The 20814-nt window shown below is 47.2% G+C and overlaps 1 protein-coding gene and 2 long non-coding RNA genes across 3 annotated transcripts; 1 reads left to right on the top strand and 2 right to left on the bottom strand.

Moving 5' to 3' along the window:
* The first annotated feature begins 51 nt into the window (after window positions 1-51).
* On the top strand, window positions 52-5662 carry LOC148052197 (uncharacterized). Its single transcript, XR_015699279.1, has 3 exons — window positions 52-272; window positions 1643-1701; window positions 2051-5662. It is a non-coding gene; the product is annotated as an uncharacterized LOC148052197 (long non-coding RNA).
* Window positions 4990-17445, bottom strand: LOC104011343 (torsin-1A-interacting protein 1). The gene is made up of 6 exons (XM_087734541.1): window positions 16998-17445; window positions 16626-16694; window positions 12657-12776; window positions 11332-11388; window positions 8679-8738; window positions 4990-7605 (listed from the first exon to the last, which is right to left on the bottom strand). Exons 1-6 carry the CDS (start codon window positions 17404-17406, stop codon window positions 6809-6811), a joined length of 1512 nt encoding a protein of 503 aa, XP_087590667.1. The 5' UTR covers window positions 17407-17445; the 3' UTR covers window positions 4990-6808.
* A 1329-nt stretch (window positions 17446-18774) lies between these two features.
* LOC148052198 (uncharacterized) lies at window positions 18775-20605 on the bottom strand. Its single transcript, XR_015699280.1, has 2 exons — window positions 19145-20605; window positions 18775-19017 (listed from the first exon to the last, which is right to left on the bottom strand). It is a non-coding gene; the product is annotated as an uncharacterized LOC148052198 (long non-coding RNA).
* Window positions 20606-20814: the final 209 nt, after the last annotated feature.

The raw sequence follows: 20814 nt of genomic DNA on the forward strand, positions 1-20814 counted from the left end.
AGTCTCGCGAGAACCGGCCCGCCGCCGACCTTCCCAACATGGCGGCGCCCCGCCGCTCCCCCTCCCCGCCGCCCGCGCCGCAGCCCCGGCGGCGGCCATGTTGGGTGCGGCGCGGCCTCCCCGCCCTGCCCCACCGCCTCAGCGGGCCGCGGCCGAGCAGCGGGGGGGCGCGGCGCCGTTCTCTCCCGGGCCGCCTCCGCGAGCAGCACCGCGGCGGTCCCGCAGCCCGCCTACCTTGCTGAAGCCGAGGCCGGGCTCCAGGGCGGGCTGAGGTGAGGAGCGGAGCCCGGCGCGCCGCGCTGCAGGTGCACCCCGGGCGGCGGGAAGGGCTGAGGGCGGCGCCGGCCGAGCGCACCTTTCATGGTGCCCGGGAAGCCCACGCAGCAGCGCGCCTGGCCGCGGGCGAGGCGGCCGGCGGCTCCCGGCCTCGGGGCCAGGGCGGCCAGGCCTCCCGCCGGGCCTGCTCTCCCCCCGCGGGCCCGGGGAGGTTCGCGTCCTCACACCTCTCGGGCCGCCAGGCCCTCCCTCAGCCTCTGAAAAATGTCGTTCTCTGATATTTTCCTCAAAGCTCCCCCCCGGCACGGTTGTGCAGGCTTGACTTGCCAGTTCAGTCCACATGCAAATCATGTGAAAATAAAGAGCCGTGGCAGAGCTCTGGGTTTTGATGCAAGAACAGGACTTTGCAATGTTTATTAAACCACTGCGGCGGAGCGGTGCCAATGCTGATGCTGGCATTCCTGAAGCAGCTCCAGTCAAAACTAGGGCACCATTTTTTAGTCATTTGTATTCATAGCTAAGTCATCTTTATAAAAATAATTTAATTTTTTTTTTTTTTGCAAAATGAAAGCAGCTCTGATTACAGTCTCCCAGTTGCCAAATTTAAGTTTAAATAAGCAACATTTGCAAAAGTTCACAGAGCTGACTGAGTACCACCGACTTAATTTCACTTTTAACAGTCATTATAAACCCGGAAGAGTTTGTTAGCATACTCTCTTCTATTGCATAGATTCCACCCCAAAGATGCATTAAAAGCACCACATTTCAAAAATAGGTCTAAGATGTTATCCAGCTGTAACAAAATTATTTCCACTGAAGAAGGAAGGTCATTAGAATAGGAAAGAAGAAATTCTTCCTACAGTTATTTTTAGAATCTCTCTTTCAGGGCTTGTCTACAACTTCGCCAGAGTCTGGTTTTCAGTCATTAGTATGATTGTTTGACTACAGATGCCAAATTTCTTGGGGGAGCATGAGGGCGGGGAGTTATCTACCCCAATCGCTAAAGGATCACTAAAACTACTGGAGCTTTTTTTTTTCCCCCCGTTAACTAAAAATGATTAAACTATTTTTACGTAGCCCCTCCTCTTGTGAATGGTCAACATTTTGCATATAAGTTATTCCAATATGGGAACACCATATAAAACCACCCAGAACACTGAGAGACCATTACAGCTGCGAAGCTTAGGCAACACAGAACTTAATCACGTCACAATTACAGGATACCCATTTAACCTTAATTTGGCTCTTTTACATACACGAACTAATTACAGAGTATATTTTCCAGCGTAAGCATGCCGCCTTTGAAACAAGAGGTAAGCTTGAGATGTCAGTGGTTAAATCTTTGAACGTCGTTTCATTTTGCCAGATGAGGGAAAAAATACGTGAACGCTGAAAAGACGAGCACAGCTCCGATGGGAAAAAGTGGTAAGTAGTGCCTAATTCCCTCCTGAGTTCTCAAAGAGCAAGCCTGCTCCTCCCAAATGCAGGAGAAGACTGTAAGTAATAATAATGACAATTTCAGTCAATGAAAACAATATTACTACAGTGTATGGGAGCCCTGATCGCAGACTAGGGCAAATTAAATTATTACATTCCCCGTCATCACCTAGTGTTTACTTAAATTTACTGCTTAATATTGCTGGATTGGCAGCCTATTTAAATTATTCAGCACTTTTGTAATGCACTACCTCTTTAATTACACTTTTAAACATAGTTTCTCTTTTCTGCTTGGAAGCAGTTAATCTAGTTTCATGCTCCTCCTTTTCATCCTCAGGCAAACAAGGCATCACATCAGGATTTTCTCAAACATGAAAATCATTTGTTTTCAGTCAGTCACATAAAATTAAAAGGCAATGTTTGTCTACCGGCTTTGCTTCTGTGTGGCTTCTATTTGTTTTCTGTATCTGCCAGTGGAACTTAATTGTACAACTTCAGGTTACTTTTTTAAAGATTCCCTACCAATGGGCGTAAAGCTCTGACAGGCAAACATCACACAAGGAGAGAAGAGAAAGAGATTCTTACGGAAAATGCAATAATCTTCTGAAATTTGCTAAGATTAGAAATAAAGAAACCATTTACCTGTGAACAGCCACAGCTGAGAGAAAAGGAAGGACTGAACACACTCCAGTTTGGCGAACTGCTCACTAAACTGCAAAGCGACGGAGGTAACTGCAGCAAGCACCGCCTGCCCAAGCGAGCACTGAGAGCGGTGGATGGAGACAGATAGTAAGTTAAAAGTAAAGAGCCACAATCTCATCTTACGCTAACTTGGTTATTGCAGCTTTAAGAGAGAGGTTTGGAAAGTTTTCCACTCCATACTACTCTTGCACACCCCTTCTAAATATAGAAGGGGGCAGCTGGCTATTGCAGCTGAAAGGCTGGAGCCCCCCAGACTCCCTCCCCCCTTGCCTTGACTGACGTGGCTCCCAAGAGCCACGGAGGAATTCGGGGAAGGGTGCTTCCACCTGTTGGATGTGGAATGAGGTTGTCCAGGCATGCAATTATAAATCCAACTGTCAGGAGCTGACAATAAAACAGGACACAGGGCAGCTGTGAGGACTACAGGAACACCCCACCACCACCACCACCTTCTCCATACTCTTACAATTTTGCAGTTTGTCTTACAGCAGAAACAATGCATGGAAAATTGTTCTCTGCGTGATTTGGGCTTATAAAATAGAGAAGGGATCACTTCAGATTTGTTCTCATCATTTTCCAGCTGCGCTACGGGGTCTTAGCACAGAATCTGGCAAGTTGTTCATGTATCATTACGTACTTCCAAAACCAGATTTTTTTTCCCTAAATACGGCATGCTGGCAGTTGCATTGCAGATGGTGCATATAAGCTGCATTCTGTACAGCAAATACTTTTATGCCTACCTTAACATACAGTTCACTTTGCCTTTTGCACTCCGTTTGAGCTGAATCAATTACTAGTTCAAAACGTTTTTCAAAAAAAGTGTATGAAAACCATGACTTTGTTTTTTTAATTTGTGGAAAATGAGCAAATGCTTGTGTTGTTTGGGGGAAAAAATGAGTCCTTTTAATGCACCTGCTTCACACGCTCGAAACTCCACTGCTCAGCGCAAGGTGACTCAGAGCAGGGTGTGAGAGACAAGGTAACAACAGGCGGGGCTGCGCATTGTTCTAGGTCCCTTTTACAACAGCCACTGCTGAAGCCAATGTGGGTATGGCCACCCTCCAGGTGCTCGAAGGCGGCAGCAGCAGGAGTAACAGGAGAGGGGCTACGCTCACACCTTCCGCCTGGGCTGGCTACCTGCGAGGGGGCTCTGGCCAGCTGTGGGTGTCCGTCTGCTCGCAAGCCACGGAGCCGTTTGCGTTTTCCAGTCCAATTTGCAGAACGCTGGAAGTTTTGTCTGCAAATTGGTGCGCAGCTGGTTCTGTTGCCCCAAGATTGAGTTCTGCCCAAAGTCTGTATGCTGTAAGCTCACAGAACAAGAAACATCCCCTTCTCAGTCCCAAGGCCAGACCTGGTGTCTTTGCTCTACATAAGCACATTTTTGCTGTCACAGACTATTTAATTTGCTGAGCTGCTGACAGTTAGGGACAGTTCAACTTCAGAAGTGCGATTCCTCTAGAAGAAGCCAAAGTATTTTACAGTTTGGAAAACATCAAATAGCTGTGTTTGCTGCAGGCAATGAAATAATTATACAAGGAGGATAGTAATCAGCTGCCTGTGAGCAACACAGCCAGACATTACTCTTCACCTCTGGCTGAGGAGGAGTTACTTAATGAGATCTGCATTAAGTACCTGTGGATGTTTAATGAGAGCCTTTTAAGGACAAAGCCACAAACAGCTACAGAAATTATCTACTACTTCAACAGCAGGAACAGTCTTCTAATCCCAAGCCTTCCCCTCCTCCAGAAGGGGCTGCTGTGTACAACATCTTGCTTTTGATTTATTTTTCCAGACTAAGCAGCACATCATATATTTGGAAATACACCTCGCTTTCCCTACTGTTAACAGAAAAAAAAAAAATAATTCTCCTTTGTCTGGCACAACATTAAGTGGAACATCAAGTCTTTAGTTTCCAGGCACCCTCCTATTTTGTCTTGAAACGGGAACATAGCTCTTTAATACTCCATAGTTTTAGAAACAGAAAATAACCTGGATTACATATGTAATATAAACATACGTAATAGTACAAGAGCATAGAATCTCCTGCTTTCATGTCATAACTTAAATCTTTTTTGTGGTTGCCAATTCTGCTAAGTATATACTTTTTTTCATAAGCTACTTTTTACTAAGACTGTCCCTCCAGTCAGTGCACTAGTTTGCAACAGCAGAGATACAGGAACGTGCAGCTAGGAGTGGAACAAGAATGAAGTCATCCCTTTTGTCAGCTGCTGAGTCTTTTATCGGACTAATGAAACAAGTGAACCATATCTTATCATTAGTTCCAGCTGAAATCAGAACTGAGGAATAGTAGAACAACACCAAGGAAAAGACAATCCAGAGCTATTACAATTTCCTGAATTGCGCCCCATTAGAGAAAAGCCCTGATATTATCAAATACACGCATCTGCATCCCAGTATCTACCACCCCACTCAAGTTTCTTAAAAGTTCTAAATTTTGCAAAAGGTTGTATTTTAGGCATCTGTATTTGGTCAAAGGTAAAAGGAACAATCAAACATGTTAAAAAAAAAAAAAGTCTGACCACTTAAAATTCAATGGGCAAATCTTAAAACAGGTTATAAAACAAACAAGTAAGTTTATTTTTAATGATTACTAAAATAGTTTACATAATATACAAACAGATATGCTATCAGGACACACTCAGAAATAAGTCACAGTTGTTTTTTTTAAAAAACATTTGTCCAGTGAAATGTCCAAAATGTAAATGCCATCTTTTCCTTCCTGAGCTATTCTTAAACACTCAGAACAGCGGCACTTCCATGTCTTTTTACTGTTTATATTTCTTCCCATTAAAATAAAACGCACTATCCATTGCTGGCTCTCGGTGGTTAGAACAAATCCACCTCTGGTTTAAGTGTCCACAGCTCTGTGTCTCTCAAACTGTGTTCTTTTATATGCTCAAGCTGATTTTGGTCCATTCCATGTAACACCCCAAACCTTTGCCTGCACGAAGAAACCAGAAGCTCCAGCACCTCAAGACGTTTTCCTGGTTAAGACGGACTTTTTGCAACAGGACACCTCAAGGGGTTTGTGAATAAAGGATGGGTCCAAGAGGCACTAATCTCTCAGCTGTTACAAGAAAACGTCCTATTAATTTGAGAGCAGTCTTCACACGTTCCTTCATACTGAATAAAACCAAATGCACACGGACAAATGGTTCAAGAGCATACACTAACAGCAATGACATGGAAGTGCTGCAATTCTCTTTTATTTTTTTTTTTTTTTTTTTACACAAAATACTTACAATAGAAACAAGTACATGTTTTTAGTCTGGTGTGAGGGATTCTCAGCGTGAGGCACACTAAAAAAATGTATTTTAAAAACATGCATTGCAAATCTGTTCTTCACTAGAAGCTTATACAGCAAGCAGCAGGTTATATGCAGACACATGAAGAAAGGTTATTTTTCTAGGATACCAAGTACCACAAATAAATAAATTCTCTTGATGCAAAAATAATTATCTTATTAAAATGAGAAATAACCTATGTCTTCCTAAACTTTTGTTTGGAAAGGAGATGCAACAGGTCTGTAGTACACACACACACGGCTGGCATTTTATCATTTCCCCCCAAATTTTAAGACTTGCAGAACTTTGATAAAGAGCAGAGAATTCCTAGAAGCAGCAAGGCAAAGAGGTGCTGAGGGATTATTTAACTGTCGTCAGTACTTCTAACATATAAGCAATCCTTTGTACCTCAGCTCTTCTCACTCTTCAGAACTGTTTGGGGCAGGCTCATTTAAAGAAGAAACGCTTGCTGAAAGGTTCTCTACAAGTCACAAATCTTTCAAGCAATTTTGCCATTTCTAGAAGTAGCCAGAGACAGCTGACATCTATGTTGTGATCAGATGGATCAAGAAAAAGCTTGTGCTTATACTCACATCACTATCATCATTTTCAGTTTATGTTTTTTCTTACATATACGTTTTCTCTTATGTTAGAAGAAAAGTAAGCAATTCTGGCAGATGAAGGTAATGTTTTGCATCCTATTACCTTGTCAAACATAATACCAGCTTTATGCACCACCCGAAAAGGATCCTCATAGCAAAGCCAATAGCGCACCAAGCCAGCTTCAGAAGCAGATGAGTGGTTCTGCACTAGTGGACACTTACTTCCAGCTCCAGGATGCCAAACCTGAATAAGTCACTGAACACAACTTACCAACAACCAGCAAGTTTCTTGCTTACATTCTGCCGTTGATTTAGAGAAGCCCTAGTTACTTTAGCAGAAACAACCCTGCCAGTTGGTGGAATTTCTCTGCACAGAAAGGACTGTATGCTGCCTGAGCTCAGCAGCTGCAGTAAGTTCTTCCCTGTTCAGCCATTGCAACATACATTTTCTGTCTTCCTCCTTTCCCAAGTCCTCTGCAGTAACTTTTATGTGCATCCCTCCACAGGGAGGCCCTTTTCAGGCCAGACAGGCAACACAAGATGAGATATACGGCTCCACAGTCCACTCAGCTTATCTGTGTCCATGCTATTGTAAGAACTAGGAACATCTGAACTGGTAAACTTTGCCCAGAGGAAATCCCGGACTTTCTCCTCAACTTCTTGCAAGGTGAGACTCTTCCTCAGCGACTGCTCATCCAGGAGAACTGTCAGCAGAAGAGCCACATCCTTAAATGCTGCATTTTCATGGTCACAGTACTTGTAAAAGATTAAGGTGGAGCCTGCAGGCAGTAACTCAAATCGATGCACCACTGCTACCTTCTTGCCTTCTCTGAACCCAGAGCTGAGCTCATTATCTACCTCCACCTTGACAATGTCACTATCCAATATGGCTTTGTCTGCCCCATTAATTTTGATTGTAGTAGCATTCTGAGAGAAGGCAAAAGCATCGGCAATCTCGTTACTTAGGCACCTCAGCGCCTTCTCAGCTTCTTGGCCAGCTGTGAACAGCAAGATGGCTGGCTCCAAATGTAGATGGGAAGCATTAAGGTGTTTCTCAAGGAACACGTGGGTTCTTTTCCATAGACTGGGGTCCTGACTTTGGTACGTATTTTTTAGTTTCTTCATCCGGGCCCGAAACGCTTGCAGAATTTGAGTATCTCTACTTGACAAAGTTGCATCCAGAAAGCTTGGTATTCCACTCCACAGGACATAAAGCAACGGGACAGCAATTAACAGAACCAGTAACCACGTCCTGCTCTTGCGAAATCCACTCTGCGATTCACCTATAGCAAGGAGGAGCAAACAGGAAGAAAACAATGTTTTAAAAGGAATTGGAAGTCAACAAGTGAGAGGAAAATACGAGGAAACAGTAGAATTCAATGAACTCATCTCATTCTCAAGCTACCGGTAAAGTAGTTAAAGAGCATAAAGAAAATGTTCTAGTTAAAAAAAAAATAACCACCACCTTTGAACTTCTTTAGCAACTTAATGAAGTGAGAGCATTAAAAAAGGACATTTTTACACATTTCCAGATTGACTAAGAAATTGGACATTCTTCTGAAAAAGGAGCTCTTCTGAAAGTTTATCAATACTCCACTTTATCTAAACAAATCCGAACTAAGAGCTTAAAACGGTTCTGAAAAAGGTCAAGCTTTTTCCTACATTTAGGCTCTGCAGAAAAAGCCCTGTACAGAACCTAGCATCACCAGAATGGTTTCCGTGTCGTTATTTCTCCTCCCTATCCCCATAAGGATAAAAATAGTTTCTGCAGCAGTATTTGCATCTCAAACACTGGTGATCAACACTATCAGAAAACATTTGTGGTCTTCGCATCAGTCAGCTTCACAAAGAGTAGACACAGCAAACAGTGCACAGGAAGCATATACAATATCAGATATCTTGATTTGGTTTTGTATTTGAATAGTTGAATTAACACTTATTTGACCTACTACAAGCATAAGGTTCGATTCTGTTCCCAGTAAAATTAGTGACAAAATATACCAACCTCCCTGGGAAGAAGAACGAACTGTATACCTTACACTACCTTTTTATATCCTAACTTTAATCAGGACAGCAACACAACAGCTGTTAAATAAGAACACCACTAGGCCTGCCTCAGTTTCAATCTTGCAGCAAATCTTGTAAACGCTACAGATGGAAGCCCTTAAATTCAGGTGGAAATGTTACCTATTATACAAGACCCTTCCTTCGTGCTGAAAACACAGCAAGCAAGTCATCTGTTCTGGCAAGGACCCTCGGTTTAACACCAGCTATCAGGAAATCTAATGCTTGGAGAGGCATGAAAATGGTTAAATGTAACACATGCATGCAATAGAAGTGAAAGCAGAAGTCTTACTTTTGGCCAAAGGCTGTGACTGCTTCCCTGTACTGGACTGATCTCGAAATTTACTTCTGCCTGTTAAGAGATTAAGAAAGGAACATGAGAAAAATACTAAGTCAACATTTATAATCAATCTTCCAGCGGGAATGTGGCAGGGAGTTGAAATCACCAAACTGCAGTATTTTCATTGAAAAGCTGTTCTTAGTTATGCTTTTACATACAAACTTCCAGAGAGCGTGCAGGAAGGTTAACGAAGCACCCTTGCGTAACACCCCGTTGAAGCGAACGCAGTCCTGCTAAGCGGGAGCAAAGGCGAGGCTCTGACCTCATCCCAGGCAGGGCTGTATCACATATGGGACCTTCTGTTCTGTTCTGTGTCATTCTCCCTCCTGTGCTCAAGCAAGACGAGTCTTGAACAAGGAAAATGATGCGTTCACTGCTATTACTAGCCTGAGAAGTCCCACTCAACTGGCAGACCAACTGTCCATCTACGCTCTTTGCCAAATGTCAGTTCTTAAGCCATCTTGACAATCTTGCATAAAAAGCACAAGTCCCCAACCTATCACAAATCACTTCTGAAGATTTTTAACTCTTCAAAAGTTACGCAAATGAAACCAGAGGCATTTCAAGTACTAGATGACAAAATGACAGAGACTTAGCAAACTTCTTTTCTGCACAAGGATCTCATGTCCCAATTAAGTTTCCTGATTCTGCTCAGGAATTTGAGGGCCAGAAAAATGGAAGCTCAACTAACACACATATTAGAAAAACAACATAATGCAAGCTATAAGTAGCCAAAGCAAAGCAATATGTTAAAGGCGTAGTCTCATATTCCCTCTCCATCTATCTTGGGTCAGAGGCCGGCTTCATCAGCAGTCCATTCCTTGGGATGAATTGTGCCTTTAAAGCAAAATGCAAGCTTTCAACTTCAAAATATACGTTTGGTCTATTTATTTAAATGGGCTCAGACAGCAAAATACAAGAGACGTTATCCATAAAAGAGTGTTATGAACAACTTTCCCAAGAGACCAGTATGAATATATGCAGTGCAATTATTGGTCAGCATGTTTTCTGCATTTAGTCAGTTAATTAAAAAGACACAAGAATTTCTGGCTCCTTGTGAACTACAGCAACTGGTTCAAAGCTGAAGGCTCTTTAATAGCCAAATCAGGATGCTGTCAATACCGCTATTGAGAATAAATTGAACAAACACACCCTGCAGTAGTTATTTCAAGAACACTAAAATAAATTCTATAACCTTGTTTCTGTATGAATGTAATCACAGAAGGTGCTAAAAGCAGCTCTGGTTTAAGCTGGAGCTTAACTGGCTTAATGAGCTACTCTGTTCTGTAATTTCAACCCCCCGCCCTGCTAGGGCACAGACATGGAGCTTGTAACTGGCTAAGCTTATATAAGTCTTCTAATAGTTAACAGATCAAAATCACCTTGATTCTGTAATACTGTACAATGTAGCCCTGTTTGCAGAGACTAGGTTTCATATTTAGGAGACAGCTGTGATTCATACCCTAAAGGAAAAAATATTTCAATAAACAGCCTAAAAACAGATCCTATCCTACCTAAGAATCTTGCCGTATTTACAACACAATTTGCACGAAGGCCAAGCAAATTATTTGTCTTGCCTAACTCAAAAGGCGTAACTTCTGCAGACACCTTAGGACTTGCACAGTTTCGAGTGATTTTCCAAAGTTCTTCACCCAACACGCAACTGGTCACTCCTGCAGCACTTACTACCTCTGGCACAGGAAAGAAAAAGCACCAGACTAGGGAGAACTCCCTGCATCGATTCAAGGCATTTCATGGATGTGCAGCTACCACAAGACAATCTTCTCTTCCGGAAGGCACTGTGGTTTTCAAAAAAAACCAAAAACCCACCAAACAACCCCCCAGGTTCTCCAGATTGAATTCTGATTTACAAGACTTTGTTTATATATAGCTGTTCAGGATAGAAACAAACACCAAGACATTAAGAACAGGCAGCTACTAAGAATTCAAAACAATTTTTTTTCCTCTTCTTTCTATTAGTCTTCCAAGAGGAAATAAACCCCAAACCAACAAATCCACAAAAAAAACCAAAGGTAAAAACCTGAAACACAAGGAATTGGTCGTTAGATGAACAGACTGGAGTTTGCCAGCAAAGAAAAATGCTGCTCCTCTCCAGGAGTATAAGGCAACCAATACAATCATAGCAGGCCACCATTACTCAGGGAACGGCTAGAAGGGAAGGTGCTGTGTACTAATCTAACTAACAATCTAACTAATCTAACATTCAGTGCTACCAAAAGGTGAAGGTTTCGTTCCCTTCCTCAGCTCACCCCCACAAAGCCACTAGTACGTGCTCTGTACTTACTTACTGTCCCATGAGTCAACTCCATTTGTTAACTCAGCCAAAAAAAGGGGGGCGGGGGGGGGGGGAGGAAGTGGGTCATTTTCTGTGGTCAGCAAGGTGAATAACCTCATAGAAGAGCTCTGGCTCTGGAACGTGCTGCCTTCTCCAGCTTCCATTTGGATCTGCCTCCTGGGTCCCTTTCCACCTTCCCAGACAGAGTATCCCAGGGCACAAGAAAAACTGTAAGCGGAGGAAATGAAAATAATTCTGTACTTTTCACTTAATTACAGGGAAAGACTAGGTACCTATTTTTCAACTTACTCTGTGATGTAGTGGAGTGGTGCTCTTGATTTTTCTCAAGGAAGTCAGCCTTTCTTTCTGAAACCAAAGCACAAATGAAAGAACTTGGTTATCACATCAGAGGTGAGAATAAGACAGACAGGCCATGCATGCTTTTAGTTCTGTCTACGAAATCTTCAAAGGCTATTAGGGAAGGAGTATACGCTGTGCTGCCAAACCCAGTCTGCACTCTACGACAGCCTCCTGGACCCCTCTGTAGATGGAGAAAGCTACTATTATCTAACAGAAGGGCTTAATTTGGCCCTTCACCCTGCTTTTCCCAATATGACACAATTATCCTTCCAATTTTTTCTTTAAAAAAGTAATGATGCAATAATGATAAAATGCAAAGCATGGGAGGGAAATTAGCAGTGTTAATTGATTGCTAGTGGAGGGTACCAGATTTGTCACTTCTGAAACCAAAACTATTCAGCAGGAGGGAAAACCAAAATACAGTGTAAATCTATCACCTTAACAACACTGCTATCAGACGGGGTGGGGGGACTCCTGCAAACACGGGCCTGTTCTTAGCTGCCTGAGCAAAATGCCTGCACGTGCTCCTGGGAAAGAGCAGGCTGACAGATACGTTCTGGTGCACGTCTCAACTACCTGGTTCACGTCTGTGTTTTGTCAGTCTGCACTTACAATTGCTTTCAGTGCTCTCCCACAAACACTGTGTGATTAGGACTGTTACTGACTGAATGAATGCAAGCCACGGCTGCACTCTCTGACTTCTGCTGGGCTAAAAAGTATCCCACATTTTCTTCCTCATTTTATTTCCCTATTGCTTCTGTAACACACATCGAGAAAAATCTCTTGAGCAATGAACAGAAAAAGCGCTCCCTCACTTTGAAATCACTTGGTATAGTCAGCTTCCTCCTCCTAAAGTCAAAAGTAACTCATCTTTCTAGAAAAAGAACAGTTTTGTTTTGCTTTGCCTCAGGCAATTAAAGATCCACTCTCATAATAGTTTTTGAAGCAGGTATGATACTACTTATCTTTTTGTTTTGCTTATCAAAAAAACAGACAGCTATGTATTTATCAAAGTTTAAAACTGCGCTTTCTTGAACTTTAAGGTTTTATACCCAAGCAGATGACTGTCATACTACAATCAGTTTTAATTTGATTCACGGGCAGGAGTACACCCTGAATTTTTTTTTTTTTTTTTTTAAAACTTCTTCATCCATTCAGATCTCAACTCAACAACTCCCCCTTTTGTAATAGAACTGAAAGAATGTCATTTTACCACATTTAAGCAACCATTTGTTACATCATGGAAAAGGTACTGATAAAACTAGCGTTGTTACCTTTTAACAGTGTATAAATGTTCGGTTGATGCTCTGCTGGTTTCTCCGGTTCGTTACTGTCACAAGCCTTTGCTTTTTCCTTTTTTGGGCTCTCTTGAGAAAAGTAAATTGAAGAACTGCCTGTCAGGAGGCAAAAAAGGAAAAAAAAAAAAAGAGGAGGATTGGTATAGGTGCAATATCATTTGTGCTCATAACATCACGAAACTGAAGAACCAAGAGACAGTTTCAGAACATACGTGATTTAAATCAGTGATTTTCAAGTTGTGATCTCCCAAGAGTTACTTTCTCAAACATAACCAAAAGCAACTAAGACTTGAAAAGCTTCTGGTGAATTTGAGTTCACTACAAATATAGCTGTCTACACCACCACACACTTTTTTTTTTTTTTTTTAAGGAGTCTTTGGTTTAAAAACACTTGGAAAAAAAAAAGAAACAAACCACAGACATCAAGACACCAAATGCTAAGAGCCAAGAAATACCTTACGCTAAAAGAGATTGAGTGTAAACTAGTAAATACACAAGCATGGGAGTAAAGAGAATTTTTCCCACAGCTTTGGGCACACAACTTAAACAATAATTGTGCTGTCTTCCATAGCATTAGGCAGAGGGGAAAAGAGTGAGAAGCAAATATAGAACATAAGTCCCCTTTTTATGTAGTCCAAGCCATCCTTTACTTGGGTCTCTTTCTCTCTCTCTCTCTCATTAACCATAAAGGCAATCTGGGGCACCTGTGCTCCTAATTTAATCCCCTCGGGTAGTTGGGCAGAATCGAAACCAACACCTCTGGGTTGTTTGCCAAATTACACAGCCATTCAGATGCTGAAACCCAACTTGGTTAATGTTACTAACTAGAAAGAATAAAGGACAACAGGAGTCACAGAGCAAAGGTCAGGGCTGGAAAGCCAGTCAAAACCAGAACACCAGCAGAAAAGGTTTGAAAGGATAAAGTGCAAGCACACGGTTTCCCAGATTCAAGAAGCGGGGGGGGGGGGGGGGGGGGGGAGGGAAGTTCAGGTATGGAAAGAAAGCTGTAGTACAGCTGTGGAAGAGAGACCATAACACAGCAATCAAGCTGAAGGGCATAAGCAGAGGAAACAGCAAAGGGAAGAATACAACTGGTAAAAGTTTTTCTCTGTGACATTCACACTAGGCCCTTTTATTCTTTTAACAGTACTGGGCTCTCCCGGGGTTTAATGTGTTCCTATAGCTCTTTTATCATATGCGCGAGAGCAACACACAGCTTGCCACCTAGTGTTTATCAATTTTACTTCAAGAAAAGAAAGCCTTTTTCTAATATGTTCTGGTAGCTTTAGCATGTCTGTGTATGTGAAGCATACAAAGGAGAAAAAAACAAAACAAAACCCAAAACCAACCCGAAACACAAACAAGGGAGAAAATTGCAAGTTTTAAACTAGGATATTAAGTCACAGGTCCAACAGCAGTGAGTGGGATACTATATTTCAAAGCAATCTTAAAAACCTGTTAAATGATTGATTTCCCACCAAGCTAAGAACAAAGATACTCACCAAACTACTTGATCCTCAGGAATGCCAAACAACATAGCCATAGTTCACTATGTACTGAGGTTTTGCGAGGAAAACCTCACTAGCAGCAGTGGCTAGTAATCGCAAGACCAGAAAGATCTACGAATCTAAAGAGATGGACTGCTACTCATGCAGTCCATACTTTTCAATTCCTCTCCCCTTCTTTGCATCAATCAGTACTCTATGTCTCTCAAAGTGTTCTTAAAAGTTGTTGTAAAAAGGAAAGATGTAAACATATACAACTTCATTTCTCACATGATGACAGCTTGTGAATCAGCACCTTCTGTAACAGCGGGTATCACCAACAGAGAGGAAGAGACAAGCACACATGTGCAAGCAGACAGCATGCATGGTACCCCCTACAGAAAAAAAGTAAACTCCCCGTTCATGAAGTTTAACTTTCCTAAATATAAACATAAATCCCAGTCCAGACATGCCTGTTCTTCCCTTACAAGGCCTTAAGCCTCCTATCCAAAGGATCATTCCTGCCTCCCAGGCAGCTAGTGAGGATTTTCCAATCCGCTTTAAATCTGCTAGCCAGCCACCTTCTGCACGGTCACCTGCCAAGAGAGTGATTTTCTTGCTATCCCCATTTCATATGCCAGTTTAATCAAAGGGATCAGAAATCTGCGAGTTCATAAACTACAGGTTTATAGACCAAAATACAAAGCTATTATTTTAACATGGCGGAACTTGTTCTTTTAAGTCTGGTACGTATCTATCCCTGTGGGTTCAATCTTTTTCAACACAGAGACAAGCCTGCAACGCGTTTGCCGCAATGTTCCAAAGCAACTATGGACAGCACAAACTTGAGTGCCAAAAACACCTAGCGCCTGCCTTTAACTTGTACAGTCGTGCACTCTACTTGCATATTTTAAGACAAGTTCAACAGAGATTGCTTTAGCTCGTTCATCGAGAAGATGCCTGATTCGAGGCAGGGTTTGTAGGCTTTTAAAGCTTTTTAGCTCTAGAAGCAAGTTTCCTCATCTATATTTAAAACCTCTAAGCAGAAGCCAGAAACCAGTTTCTCAAGTTGTGGTTTTGCTTCCATTCTGCTCTCAGGGAAGCATGGCAATTACGTCCTTATAAAAATCCACCCTGCTTGTCCCGCTGCCTCACAGACCCTGCGTTCCCCCTGGTCTGCCCTCAACTCTGCAGAAAAAAACCCAATACTGTGTAACTACAGGTGGGAGGACTGTGGGGGGGGGGAAATCACTCCTTTGCTCCTATATAAAACATTAGGGTCTCTTAACATCGTACTTTTACGCCTGTTGTGACTATAATCAAATACCAGTGTTAAGAGCTCGGGAAGGTAGAGGGAAGGCATCTCTCCCTCCAACCTCATCTTTAGAGATGTCTAAATTAACAAAAAAACACTCAGCTGTACTTCCCAAAGCAGCCCAGACATTTAAAATACAAAACATGTTAGTACCCTGTTAGCCATCATTTGGGAGTAACAGCTTCCCACGGCTTTTTTCACAGATAAACCTTTGTACTTTCCCAAAGAAATAATCACAACCTCTCTCTTCCTCCCTCAAGATAAGGTATTTCCACGCCTACTGGAAATGCTGCTTCTGAAGCATAATATTGGCGGCCCTGTTTAAGGCCCATGCCACATAATTAGGGCCATGCACTGCAGCTGTAAGAAGAGCTTGGTGGCAGCCCTGTCACAAAAATACAGATGGGCATGGAGAATAGTCTCAGGCTAGCCCAACTCATCCACGTTAGAATTGCCACATCCTAATAACGTATACAGTCCAACTCAAAATAGACCAACAGACTAAAGGGGAAGGAAACACAGGCAATTTGCTTGCAGTTTTCTGATGGAATGGCAGGCTAAAGCCACGTGACTGTATTATACAAAGTTAGCATCTCCCTCAAGTTTTGAGAAGAGTACAGTTTTCATCAACTAAAGAAACAAGACGGTGCCACACAGCTAGCGCAACAGCGTCCAAGAGCAAGTACCAAGGTACGCTTGGGGCTTCAGAGAAAGGACAGGCAAGCCCCAGCCCCGCGCTTCCTCGTAAGCGACGCTGCTCGCCGCACGGAGCAGTCTTACGGCCATCTGTTTTGGCAGCTCAAGATACTTTATTTAAATTCAGCCTTTAAAAACCAGGCAGCGTTAGTAAAACCAGTTACTCCCCATTTTAGGGCTGTGACAAAATACTACTCCAAGTGGTGCAGTAGGTAAAACAGCCACCTAAGGGCTCCAGCGCGCTCCGATCCCTTCCGACGGCGGCGAAGCGCTCCCCGTCCCTTACGTAGGGAAGAAAAACCGCCGCGGGATTTCCTCACCTGTCCGCCAGAACCAGGGCAAAACCTGCCAAGGAGCTGAAACCCCGTCACCTCCCGCGCCCCCCCGTCTCGTGCGTCCGGGCACCCTCGCGAGCGGGGCGCACCGTAACCGCCCTGCGGCCAAACCCACCTGCCGGTCTGCGCGCTCTGATGGGGGGCCGCGCCAGGGAGTCCGGATTCCCGAAGGGGCGCTCGTCCTCTGAAACGAGAAGCAGGTGAAGGGCGCGGCAAGGCCGGGCAGCTCACGCCAAGCCCACCGGGCTCCGGCCTGACAGCCCTCCGGGAGCACCGAGCGCCCCTTTCCGACTCCCTGGGACACCGCGGCGTTTCCAGCACGGCTGTCCGGGATGGCATCCCCCCGGGCTGCCCCTGCCTCCCGGCCCCGCAAGCAGGCCGCCCGCGGGGAAGGAGGGGGCGAGCCCGCCCGCCCGCCCCACTTCGCGCCGCCCCACCGCGCCCTCAACCGCGGGATCCACCGCGGGGCGCTGCCCGCGCCGCTCACCCTCCAGCGCCCCTCCGGGGCCGGGCTCGGCCGCGGCCTCCGCCTCGGCCTCCTCCGGTTGCGCCGCCGCCAACCGGGGGCTCTTCCGCCTGCGCTTCAGCTCGGTGTCGCCCGGCGGAGCCTGCCCGTCGCTCCCCCCGCCCACCATCCTGCCCGCTGCCGCTCCGCGGCGCCGCCGCCGCCGCCCCCTGCCCCGGCCGCCCGCCGCCGCCGCCTCTGCCTCTCCGCGCCGCGCGGGACCGAAGCTGCCGCCTTCCTGCGGCGGGGGCGGCTCCGCGAACCTCACTTCCCGCCGGCCCCGCCGCGGGGCGGTCTCAGCGCCCGCCACTTCCGCCGCCCCCCCGCCCGCCGCAGCCTGCGCGCGGAGGGGGCGCCGCGGCGTCACGTGGTACAGCGGCCGGCCCGCCATGGCCCGCGCGCCGCCGCCCCGCGCCAGCACCGGCACCCCCGTCCCCCCCCGCCCCCCGGCCCCCCCCGCCCCCCCGCCGAGGGAGCGGGGCCGCCGCCGCCGCCGGAGCCTGGGGCCGCCGCCGCGCCGCCTCCCGGCGGGAGGAGGCCGAGGGAGGGAGGGCCGGGCGGCGGGGAGCGGCCGTCCCGCGGCCCGGCTGCGCCGCGGCTGCCCTCCAGTGAAAAAAATGAGGGAGCGACGGCCGCGGCCTCCGCCAGCCCGGCGGGGCCCCGCGGGGGCGGCCCCTGAGGGGAGGCCGGGCCCGGGGAGGCCTCCGGGCGGGCCTGGGCCCGCTGCCGCGCTCACGCCTCGGAGGCGCGCTGGCCGCGCCCGGCCGTTTCTCTCCCCCACCTGAGGGGCCGGGACGCGGGCGGCGGCGTCCGCCCCGCCGCGGGTGAGCCTCCGCCGGGCCCCGGGCGCTGCCTGCTCCGCGCCGGGGCAGGCGGATGGGCTGAGCCTCGAGCCGGGGGGGGCTCCCCGCCTCCCCCGGGGGCCGCCGGAGGGAGAGCGCGGCGGGGCCGCTCCGCAGGCCGGCTGGGCGCAGGCGGCTGCCGCGGCGGTGGGAAGGAGCGGCGGGGGCTGCCGGCCGGGCGCGCCCGCCCTGTGCGGTTGCTGCTTACCGGGACATGGGGCGCAGAGGGGCCGCGTTTGAGAGTGTTGCGCACCCGCCTGTGCCGGGTGTTGCCCTCTCCTCCAGTGGACAGGCGTTGAACCGCTGCGCGGGCGCCTAGCAGGGCGGCCAGCGGTTCAGGGCCAGCTTGGAAACTGGTTGCTCTGCAAATGGAGGCCCTCTTACCAATTCCAAAGGATTTCTACATACTGAAAAAGACAGGATTGAGGAAGATGATGCTGACGCCTGTAATAAACCTGACAGCAGTATCTTAACCTGCAATGCCCCCGATATGTCACGTTTGTGATGTTATTTGTTTTGCAGGGTTGTAAACGGGGTAGGCGTGTACGTGTTCTGTGCGCTCAAACCAGAGGGCTGGGTGAGGGAAGTGCCGTTCAGTCTTCACTTCTGCTACTGTCTTGTCTGTACGTACATTTCAAAATAAAAACGATTTTAATGCTATTTTGCACACCGTAAATGTTCCAGTTTCATCCAGAAGCAAGTGAATATATGTGAGATAAATTATGCGTACCTCCTTCTGTACCAGCAATAGATACTGCCGCCTTTTAAGATGCAAAAGCAGAACACAGACCTTGAGCAACGTTTTCTAAAGCAAAAATAAAGGAGGATGTCGCAAATACCGCATCGGGAGGTTTCAAAGTACAGCTGAACCGCCCATGCGGGTCAGATCAAGGAGAAAAAGACCCGCGGGGCAGAACTATGGCTACAAGTAGTATCTCTTTATTTGCAGGTTTCCGAAGAAAGTTACTAAGTGATTACATCATGTAAATATTTGCATAGCCTGTCCTTTGTAATTCCCCTAGTCGCTGTTGATTCTTCTTCGCCTCTTTCACCTGCTGAGCTGGAGTTCTGCCACCGGTTTCATGACACTCATGCTTCTGTGAGCAGGGCGGCCCCTCTGCCCGCTCCCGATTGCCCCCCGCGACGAAGGGGCTGCCTGGCTGTAGGGACAGAGGGATGTAAAATACTTGGATTTTCGTGAAGCCCTTGACGCCTGCAGCTCCTCTCCGCTTTGGCCGCCTGGGCTGTTCCTTACGTATGGCTAGAAGCAGATCAAGTCAAACGTACCTTTGGCCGGGATGGAGATGGACGTCCGCCAAGAGCAGGGCCCTCGGGGAGACCTCGGCCTCCGCAGATCAGCCACTCGGGCTTTTTCCTTCTTGCCTTGCCGCTCTCCCTGGTTTTACGGCCTCTGCTGCACCCGGTGAGAGGCTGGCCACCATAAAAGAATGTGCTGACTCTGCCAGGGAGGGAGGTGGACTCTGTCCCCTCCTGGCCACCACCAGCAGGGTGGCTCTGCGGAGCACGGAGGAAGCTGCTGCCTTTCCGCACTGCCAGAGGGAAGGTGCAATCCTGCTACCGCTACGTGCCCCGTGCCCGCGCACGCCTCACGCCTTCTCGCCTTCCTGATACAACCAGCGTCGGCATTGATACTCGTGCACATGCTCACCCCTTGTGTGGCGTGACACACACGTGTCCCATAGCCGAGCGGTGACAGTACGGTCAAGGGACGGATGCGAAGTTGGCCATAGGGCGGGGCGCAGCTTGTGGAGGCCGGGGCAGAGGCGGAGGGGAAGCGGGGCACCCTCTGGCCAGTCCTGCCCAGGGGGGCACACACAGCCCCTTGCGGCTTCAGCATCCCCAGTGGGACAGCGCTGTGGGAGCATAAGGAGAACAGAGCACGGGACGGGGCTGGGATCATGCGCTTTGCCTAAATGTCAACTCCTGTTGCCAGGTACAGCCCTGCCTGGTCCTCTACCAACGCTTTATGGACCTGCTGTCCGCAAATGAGACTCATCCTTTTTTGAGCCTTCTGACGCTCTGCCTCCATGGCCCCTGTGCCAGAAAGGTCCAGAAGTTTCCTGCACACAGCAGGAAGAAGTACTTTTTTTCTGCCCACCTGGACCCGACCTCCTACCTGTTTTACAAGTGACTCAAGTCCTAGTATTGAAGGATTTGGTGAACAACAGTTCCACATCAGTCAAAACCTCCCCTTCAGCCTTCCGCCCTCCAAACTGAGGAGTCCCAGCCATTCAGCCTCTATTCCCTATAGGCACCGTTTCAGTTGCCTTTCCCCGTGCTTCGTCTCAGCCGTTTACCGCTGGGCTCCTCCGGGGATGTCAGTGAGAAGGCTGCAAGCTGACTTTGAGGGGGTTGCAGTCTCCGCGTGGCTGCTCCTTGCGCTGATGCCTTTCCCTGGGGCACGTGTCCTGGGCAGGGGGGAATAGCGAAGGGCATTGGACCATACCTGTCCCCTGTGCGGGTGCAGCAAGGCATAGCGTCATGTTTTGGAAAACGGTTGCCCAGATGAGGCCAGGAGCAGCTACACGCATTCTCTCTGACCTTCTGCCTGTTGGAGTCTCTGGACCACGCTGGAAGGGGAGCACTGGGGGGGCTCCCCATCCCTTGCCCTCCAGGCTGATGCTAAAGACACTCCATTTCACAGCCCACAGCTCCCCAGCCTCCCTGCGCTTGCACAACGGGATGTTTCAAGAGCCTGGGCTTTGCTGGCTACGTGTTCAGGTTGTTTTTCTTGTGGTACTTTTCAACTTCATCAATAAACTCTTAAAACAGTTACCTCCTCACTGTCATTTAGTTGTTTAAATCTGCAATGCTGTTACTTAACGCAGGAAGCCACCAGTCATCCCGTCTGCCTGAAGGAAAATCTGCACGACCACGGAGTTTCAGAAATACAGCCAAAAAAGAAGTTATCGTTTCCTGAACGCTCCTGAGAACGA

This window comes from Nipponia nippon, unplaced genomic scaffold (assembly GCF_047370975.1).
Source record: "Nipponia nippon isolate SJK-2023a ecotype South Korea unplaced genomic scaffold, ASM4737097v1 scaffold_5, whole genome shotgun sequence".
In the NCBI taxonomy this organism is placed as follows: Eukaryota; Metazoa; Chordata; class Aves; order Pelecaniformes; family Threskiornithidae; genus Nipponia; species Nipponia nippon.